This window comes from Eulemur rufifrons, chromosome 5 (genome assembly GCF_041146395.1).
Source record: "Eulemur rufifrons isolate Redbay chromosome 5, OSU_ERuf_1, whole genome shotgun sequence".
NCBI lineage: Eukaryota > Metazoa > Chordata > Mammalia > Primates > Lemuridae > Eulemur > Eulemur rufifrons.
The window spans coordinates 43,073,922-43,082,922 of NC_090987.1; the positions used below are offsets into that span (position 1 = coordinate 43,073,922).

Below are 9,001 nucleotides of genomic sequence, written 5' to 3' on the forward strand. Positions count from 1 at the left end.
CGCAGCTGCCTGACCGGCGGCTCCCGCGGAGGCCGGCTGCATCGCCGGCCCTCTCCCTTTTCTTCCTTCCCTTCATCTCTGACTTTCCCTCCTTCCCTTAATCACTTGCTTCTTTTCCTGGCGGGCTTAGGGCCACTTTGCTCCCCCTCCCCATTTAGCTCATCGCCTCCTCTTTCTTTCTTCTGCATCCCTCTCCTCGCCCCCTTCTCTCGGTGTCACGCTCCCTCCTAGTTCTGCGCGTCTACAAACTTTTGAACAGAATACTAGCTCCAGCAAACAAGTCCTCCAGCTCCTCCTGCTGCTCCTGCTCGTTCCTGCGGCTTCTTTTCAGACACCAACGCCAGACGGTGATGCCTCTCAGGTTGTGACTCCGGCACAGAAACTTGAAGGAGCCCTTTGCCCGCCGTCCTACTTGGCAGCAGAGCCTCTCCTAGCAGCGGTAAGAGTTGAATAGCATGGGGAAAAAAATCTTCCCAAACCAAGCGACTCACTTGACTGCTGATTCTGTCACTGGCATCAGCATCAAGGGACAAGTTAGCTTTCCTTCGTACCAGGTCTGGCTAGTTATTGAGCGCTGAGTATATAGATACATATTTTTTTCTAACTATAGCAAGCGAGAAGTGGCAGGGCGCGCGCCGGCTGTCACTAAGTGGTGTTCAACACGGGGAGACAGAGCTTCGCTCCGTCCCTCCCCCAGCTTCGAGAGTTTTTTGGGGGTTGGAGGGTGGAAGGCCAGGGGTGTTCTCACAGCTGTGTGTCCTCTTTCCCGTCCTGCGCAGAATGACCATGTGTAGCGGAGCGAGGTTGGCCCTGCTGGTCTATGGGATAATAATGCACAGCAGCGTCTACAGCTCACCTGCCGCCGCCGGACTCCGGTTTCCCGGGATCAGGTAGGTACTGGCCGCCGGGGCCGACCTGGAGCTGGGGCTTCCCTTCCACGAACACCTCCTCACGGTGTTCCTCCTGCAGTTCCCCGGGTCCGGACTACCAGCATCGCCCCATGCGCCCCCAGTGCGCCACCGCCAGCCTCCACCGGACCGCGGGTCCGGGATCCGAGCTAAGCCCGAGGGTCCGGTAGGCTCCGCGACGGCTCGGCGCCCCTCCCCCAGCCGGAGCAGCTCCGCGGCCCGGGTAGAGAGAGTGAGCTTGGGACCGCCAGAGACACCGCCCCTCCCCCAACCTGGCCCGCGGGACATAGGCAGAGCAAGGCCCCCAGCTTGGATTCTTTTACCTATTCTTAGGATGAGTTAGGAGAACTTCAGCTCCGGAAACAGGTCGGGGGTTGAGCGTGAAGCTCGCTCGGACTTTGCTTTGTTACAGCTCGTTCTGGACTATGGGGCGGGGTCTCCCTCTCTCTCCTCCGCCCTTCCTCTTCATCTCATTCGAATTCTTTCCCCCGAAGAGCTTTCTTTCCAGGGATCTGTGTTCCAACTGCATTTTGAGTCCCAGATTGTCTTGGGGTGGGGGTAGGGGTGTTGGCCTGGGATGGTTGAGGAAAAGTGACTTGAGCGAAGGAAGAACAAGAATGAGATTACGAGGGAGGGAGAAAAACAGTCGCAAGGAAGGAGGAAGAGAAAGCAAGCAGGCAGACAGGACCAGAACAGCCTTGCCCGGCCCAGGACGGAGGAATCTTGGCTTTTTTCTTAACCCCTGGTTTCTAATCGGTCCGCACTGCCCGGGTTCCCAGCGGCAGCCCCACAGTCGCGGGCTTGTGTGCCGGACAGTGGAAGCGTCCTTGGCCGTGCAGCGTCCGCACCCGCAGCGCCGGGCAGCGAGGAGCGCGCGTTCTGCTCACCAAGCTGCTCCTACAGGCCGCGCCCAAGAACGTTTGCCATTGATGTGGCCAGAGCCATGGGCTCTGGCTTCTGTATTAGGATTCCAGCATCTGGGCACGGAGCAGGGCAGTGGCCAGAAAAGCCGGGGTTCAGGGTACCCGGGCCAGGGCAGAGGCGCGTCACGGAAGAAAGGCTGGGTGCGCGGCGTGCAGAGGGGTGTGCTCGTCTTGCCTGGCCTCTCCAAGGATGGAGAAAAGGCGAGCGAAGTAACGAAGTACGACTCCAACCCCACCTAGAGAGTGCTACTTGCCCGGGCTGCATTCCAAGTCTCCCCAGGGGCCCAAAGCGAGAGGGATTTGTGTTGTAACCTACCCCTACCTGTCCTGTACCAAGGATCTAGGCAGTAGACGAAGGCGACTGCGACGTCGCCTAGCACCCGCTAGTTCTTGGTCCCCTGTTGACCCTTTCCCTGCGCTCCGGGGTTGAGATAGTGCCCTGCTATCGCTAACAGACTAGAGCGAACTATTTATTTAGTGGATTTAAAAGCCCCCTTATTTCACCCCTAGCTATTTTCAAATTCCCGGGTGCCTGGCACTTTCCCCCGGGCGAGAGGCACCGGAGGGCGTGGACACAACACAGTATGAGCCGCCGCCAAACAGGCTAAGTTTAGGGACATCTATTATTCATGTTCCTGCCAGATCCTCTCCTGCCCAAAATAGAAGCTGGAGGTTCTCCGTGACCTACATCTGCGCAGGGAAGGGCTCCCCTGGGTTTGGAGGCTGGGGTGGGGGTGGCTGCTCGAGTTGGCCGCCGCACACCCCACCCAGCCATCCTCTCGGTTTTTGCTCCAAGCCTCCCCGTTTGGATCTTCGCATAGGTCCGCGCCTAGTCTCTCCTAGGGCTTTTCTCGTCCCCGCCGGTTGCTACTTTGGGGAGGCTCGGGCGCCAGGCGGGGAGGGGGCGGTCCTTTTCAGCGGCCAGGTGCGCGGTCCGCAGAGACGCCTCGGTTTCCTATCGCTCGAAGAGCCGGCGGTCCCTTTTATCCGCGAAAGGAGGGGTGGGTGAGCCGCCTGGCGGGGTAGGAATTTCTGTGGGGTGTAGCTCCCTCCTCATTACCTCTGCCCCCACCCTGGTCCTGGAAGAAAAGACAATTGTCCCTGGGGGTCCTTTACAAACGGGGAAAAACAGTGCAGCCCCTTTCTTTGGGTCCTGGCAGAGCTGGGGAGGGACTTGGACTAACCACTCCTTCTGTCCCCGTCTACCCTGCAGGCCAGAGGACGAGGCGTACGACGGGGACGGAAACCCGGGGCCAGACTTCTACGACTCGGACTCGCCAGGCGCAGGGAGCCCCGCCTCCGCGCGGCACGACGCCTACGCGCTGTACTACCCCGCGCAGAGGAGGTAGGACCCGCGCGGCCTCCGCGCCAGACCCAGGGTCTGGCGCCCCGGGACTGAGGTGGTGGGAGGGGCAGTGTGATGGCCCACCGAGCAGCCTTTATTTCCCCCCCCCCATAAAAGTCCTCAAGCCTCTCTTCTCCCTGGCACATCCTGTGGGAGCGACAGAAAATTAGTAGCGGGCGGGTCTGTGTGGACCTGAGGGCCGAGTGGAGACCGAAAAGTCTGTGGCCCGAGGAGTGTCAGTGAGTGGAATCAAGGAGCCCAGACTCCACATCTGCCCTTCCCGGAGGCCAGGGCTAGCCCCCAATCCCAGCATTCACTCAGGGGAACATCCCGAGAGAGTTATTCTCCGGGTTTGCGCTGAGAGTCTAGGGGCTTCCCCGTCAGCCTCCCCGAACGCCGATGGGCGCGCGTGCCCAACCAGGGGCGCCTCGACCCCTTGGGACAGAATCAGTGACTCTGGCTGCGCCTTTGCCTCCCCGTTAGAGATGTCGCCCAGGGGATCCTTAATGAGGCCTACCGCAAAGTGCTGGACCAGCTGTCCGCCAGGAAGTACCTGCAGTCGCTCGTGGCCAAGGGCGTGGGGTAAGAGTTTGTGAAAGAGTTAACCGGCGCGGGATGGCACGCGCGCGCTTGGGTGGGTGTCTGTGCTGGGCGCGCGCAGGGCGGGCGGCGCGGCTTCTAAGTCGGTGCGTGCACTCGGGGCCCAGGGTGAATCTGCGCTCCAGGGTCTGGGGGGTACTGGTCGCGGGTCACAGGCGGAGATTTTGAAGTGGCACCTTACATTTGGCCAGAGAGCTCGAGATCTGGGGAGACGGGAGGAAGGCAGGAGAACGGGGGTGTTTGATCCGTTTTGAATGAAAAGAAAGAGAAACCAAACAAAACCCCCCTAGTCATTCAAAACCTTCAAGCTTCGCGGGAGGATTTGCTATCATTTCCTCTAAGCATGCCTTTTTCGGGAGGAGGGGTGGTTGCATTTACTGAAAATTCAAATTGAAATAAGCAAATCACCAAATTTGGACACTTAGGGAAACAAACAGTTCTTGCTCACGCCAGACAAACCCAGAGCATAGGGCTTGCGTGAAGCATATCTCAGCAGAAGGCAACATTTTAATAAAGCCCATGGGAAAGCAGATTACATTTTCGCAATGAATAATTCATGCAGTGAAAACTATTGCCTGCAGCCTGTCGACTTATATTATTATCACGTTTTTCAACTTAGCGTGAGGAAGGGGAGGAGTGCTGATGTTTGGCTAGGAATTGCAAGATCGATGCAAACTCCACGGCAGCAGCCAACGTGGCATTTAGGGCTCTTTGGTTATTTTCTCTGCACGTCGGGAGCGAGAGAAACAGTTAGGACAATTTAGCGCAAACACACGGATGGTCAAATCTCAAAGGCAGGCGTTTGGGAAAAGGTTAGGCTTAAATCGCCTGCCATTCGCCCGGATCTCACCACGGGCACCTTCTGTAAGGACCTAGCGCCAGGAAATCCTGGGTGGGGAGGGAGGAACCGAGGGGTTTCCATCTCAGCCCTCCCTACGGCCGCTTCCTGGCAGAGGAAGGCGGCGAGAGGGGCAGTGCGCGCCCTGTGCACTTCTGGAAGGCTCCCACGAGGGGTTGGGCCCGCCTGCTCCCCGCAGCTGTTGAATCTGTGTCTCCTGCCCTGCCGCCCTCCCTTTCCTTGCAGTGGGACCCTGAGCGGCGGCGCGGAGGACGACTCGGAGCCGCTCTCCAAGCGCCACTCCGACGGAATCTTCACGGACAGCTACAGTCGCTACAGGAAACAAATGGCTGTCAAGAAATACTTGGCGGCCGTCCTAGGGAAAAGGTATAAACAAAGGGTTAAAAACAAAGGACGCAGAATAGCGTATTTGTAGCGATGAGTTACCAGCTACCCTATGTATACAACCCTGACACAATGAAAAGTCGTTTTCCAAACTGACCGAACAGTCATCGCTCATGTGTTCTATCCAAACATGTATTTATGTATGAAGTAAAGCCATTAAATGAATATTTTGATAATAATATTGTTTTTCTTTTTACAAAGCACTAGAGAATGCACAGATATACTTTGTGGACCAATTATTGATATATATTATAAATATATAAAAAGAGTATATATATATATAAGTATAATAGAGAGCAGTTCATACAAAGTGTGCACAAGGATTGAAAATTCGCCTGAGCTGTTTATGTTTTTATATAAAATAAATAGAAAATAGACAATCATTGTTTTGAATATTACTCCTATTTTTGTAAACTGGAATTAAAAGGATAGTATTTTTATCCGTGACAGGCCTGAAGATATTAATACTGACCATTTGCTACTGTACATAAACAATGATGCCCTGCTCTGGGGAGATTTTGAGGTAATGATTTGGAGAATTGCTGAAGGGCATTCTTTCCCAGGCAGGCTGCTTCAATCCCAGCCTAACTCAACTGGGCACTGTCCCCCTGGTTGGGTGGCAATTCCAATACTTCTGATTTCTTTGATTCTACTTTTATGTGTATTTGTCTCTCTTCAGACTCTCAGCCCAGAAGGAAATTCTCCTGATAAAACAAACAGCTCGATCCAAATTGTGCTTCTCCCCAGAATTCTCGCCAGCCTTTCCCTGGGGGAAGAGTTGAGAATTGTACAGAGAAGGGAGGCTTGGATAGGAAGCTCTCTTTCCTGTACTTCCTGATGCTCCAGGGAACCTAATATCCCAAGATTAGGGCAATTGGAACAAAGTGAAGGAAACAGAGGCATAGTGGAAGAGGCAGAGCGTAAGGCAGTAGGAGGAGGACCTGGAGAGGGACTGGTTTGAGGCTGCCCTGGGTCTGGGAAGCTGAGGGCAAGTCTAGTCCCACTTGGTCTGCTGCCTGAGTGACTTTGGGGCTGGGTATTGGAAATGGATGCAAAGTACAATGTGTTTTTCTCCAGTGCTGTCCATGCTTCTCATCTTGTGAAATGGCCAGGACCCTCCCCTTTGAAGCCTGCTCTGTACGAGCTACCCCTTTCCTTTGTGGTTTTCTGGAAACCCCTCCTTCCTACCCCCCTGCCCTGTTTAAGTACTGTTTACCATTTTTCATTCACTTCTCTTAAACTTGTGAATGCTTCTCACTTTTTTTATTTGGTTGTTTGATGCACTTATTGTAAAGTTTAGGAACCCCTGTGTAGCTACCAAGTAATTATGCACTAAATATGAATCTTTTGTTTCTTGTTTATTGAGTTTGTAGGTAAAATGTATTTTTCTACATTATGGCTTATTGCTTAGTAAAATTTATTTCATAAAACCAACCTTTGTCATATTAGAATGTGTAGTGTTCACATGTTGCCAAGTTTTACTGATAAATCATTTAAACCTCTTCTTCATATGTATGAGTACTATCTTATGTCTGTGGTCAAGAGTGAGGTAAGCAAGCTCCAACAGACCCTGAGAACCTACCCTTGTATCCTTTCTTGGCTAAAAAAAAAGCATGTCTGTTTCCTGTCAACTCCTTGAACATATAGAGTAATCTTTATAAACAAAAGAACCTTCACCCAGCAAACCAGATCAAGCAACAACAAACCAGCCAGCCAGTCTCCCAAATTTTAGGCACAAGTTTTTTGGAAAAAACAAAACAAAACATGAAGAAAAAGATTAAACATAGCTTGTTAAGTTTACAGGACCTTTCTTTTTCCTTTATGGATTTGATCAGTATGAAGTCATAAATCAAAGAAAACGGAATTGGATTTGCATTCCCAGGCGGGATGGATGCTGCCAGGAGATCACATTGCAAACAGTGAAAACAGAGGCATTCGATCTATGCCTGAGTCCTGAGCGCAGAATCAGTCTCTCTTTAATTCTGCAGTCTCCTCAGGCAATGTGACACAGGATGCAGTTTGCAGCTTTAGTGCCTTTCTTCGCCTTTTAAATCGCCACGAATCACAGATGGCTATTTAGTGGCCCTACAATGCTGCAACACATCAGCTTGCATTTTAGTCTTAATTATTTGTTTCTTGGATAATGGGCAGAGTTTTCTGTATTTGTGTCAGCTGTTAGTGGTGAAATAGGGCTCTAGTTAACCTTTTATTTATGAAGTCTAATTTAGTGTTCCCGTGGCTAGTTGCAAGCATTCTACAGTGATCACCCAGTTTAATCTTTTGTATACTTTTTAGAAATGCCAGGAGCCTTACTAAACTGGAGCAAATTTATGCTATAGTGATAATGTAGGTAGATGTTAGTCTTGAAGCTCTTACTTTGTGTGCAACTGATTATAAAAACATCTTAACCAAGTATTACTACACACATGATATCTATAACTAGGACTTTGATAACTGTTATATAAAGTGTGTAAAATTTGTATGAATAAATTTTTGTAAACAATGCAACTTGGTCTAATGTTTGGAGAAAAAAGGACATTCAGGAAAAAACTACTTAAAAAATCTCTTAAAGTATTATATTTCTTTAGCAACCATAAGATTTTTCATGTCTGGCATATATATCTAAGCTTCCATGTATTTTCATAAATTATACTTTAATATCTGCTTGATGGGTTACAGGAGTCAACTAAAAATTTAAAGTAGCTACTCAGATGAAGGTGCCCAAGAAGATTTTAGGCTCATAAATAGGCACGGATGTTGGAACATTTATAAGATGCACAATTTAGATTAATTTCCATCCCCCAGTGTGTATACACATTGCTCAGTATTCAGAAGGTTACCAGGCAGTAGTGGGAGACAATATTGGAGCATTAGTTACACTTCTAAAATAGCTATCTAACATTGTTCTTTTATAAGTAACTCTGCAGACTAAATTGGTCTTGATAAAATTTTGTATAAAATGATTTAAGTAATCAGTTTTGGAGGTTTTAAAAGGTATTTAGAGATATACAAACAATGATCTCTGACTAAAATGTTTTGCGTAGAAGCAACAAGAACAGGAGTAAGTAGAAAGTTAATCAGATAACCTTTAAAATAAAATGTACTTTGAAGCCTAGGACAAAACATAAAAAGTCTTTGGTGGATTATGTGCTTCATTAGTTCATATTAACAAACTTTAAAGCAAGGCCTTTGTGTGCAATTCCCATAAATTCCCCAGTTGTGTGTTTTTTGGAGTCCTTGACTGTTTCTGGGTTAAACAAATGTATTGAAAGTCATTTATAATAAGTCATATACCATTTAATTTAAAATGCCAGATTTTCATCCTCAAAATCAATGTTTCAAATAATAAATCAATGAATATGTCACAGTAGTATTAAAGGACCAGCAAGGATTCAAAAATTATCTGCAGCATTTAGCTCAGTATTTAAGGCCCAGAATTACGAGGGAGCCCACAATCTAGAAATCCCACTTGTAGTAAATGAAAAAAAAAAAAAAAAATGAGTACAGTACAGTTCCTGTTTACATTGGATTTTATTAGATAAGGAGTTTTTCTCCATCTTTAACACCCCTCCCCCCCCCATGGAGTCGCTAGTGTGGTAAATGGAAAAATGAAGAAAGGGAATTTATTTGGTTGGGGCTAATGACTTGTCAAGAAAGTAAAGATAAGGCCTAGACTTGGCCGACTTCAAGTGAAAGAAGTTCATGTAGATAACAATTTGCTATATTCTCTTATGTGGAATAACTCAAATGATGGCTTTTCTTAGGAAGACTTCATATATATTCATGTTCAAGAAGCCATATAGGTGCCTTATTGCTGTTAGGGCTGGGAACACATTAATTCGGTATGAAACATATTTATTGAACACCTGGAATGGGCCAGGCACACTGGTCAAGAGACCTTGACTAACACCTGGGAGTTAGTATTTTCTCAAAGAATGTTTTCCTGAAGGAGGGTCATCTGGGGGAATTACTAATGTAAATT

General features: G+C 49.0%; 1 protein-coding gene across 2 annotated transcripts; it reads left to right on the forward strand.

The window, feature by feature from the left end:
- The first annotated feature begins 257 nt into the window (after positions 1–257).
- Positions 258–7,527, forward strand: ADCYAP1 (adenylate cyclase activating polypeptide 1). 2 transcript variants are annotated; one of them, XM_069468208.1, is made up of 5 exons: positions 258–453; positions 780–890; positions 3,045–3,176; positions 3,660–3,758; positions 4,861–7,527. In XM_069468208.1, the coding sequence occupies exons 2-5, from the start codon at positions 781–783 to the stop codon at positions 5,048–5,050; spliced, it is 531 nt and encodes a 176-aa protein (XP_069324309.1). In that variant the 5' UTR covers positions 258–453; position 780; the 3' UTR covers positions 5,051–7,527. The 2 variants fall into 2 exon arrangements, with proteins under 2 accessions (XP_069324309.1, XP_069324310.1); XM_069468209.1 differs by lacking the exon at positions 258–453 and having other exon boundaries at positions 760–890.
- Positions 7,528–9,001: the final 1,474 nt, after the last annotated feature.

Excerpts from the sequence above, each read along its gene's own strand:
- ADCYAP1 (XM_069468208.1), top strand. The coding sequence starts at position 781 with ATGACCATGTGTAGCGGAGCGAGGTTGGCCCTGCTGGTCTATGGGATA. Across the intron at positions 891-3,044 it reads CTCCGGTTTCCCGGGATCAG|GCCAGAGGACGAGGCGTACG; the intron begins GTAGGTACTGGC and ends TCTACCCTGCAG. Across the intron at positions 3,177-3,659 it reads TACTACCCCGCGCAGAGGAG|AGATGTCGCCCAGGGGATCC; the intron begins GTAGGACCCGCG and ends CCTCCCCGTTAG.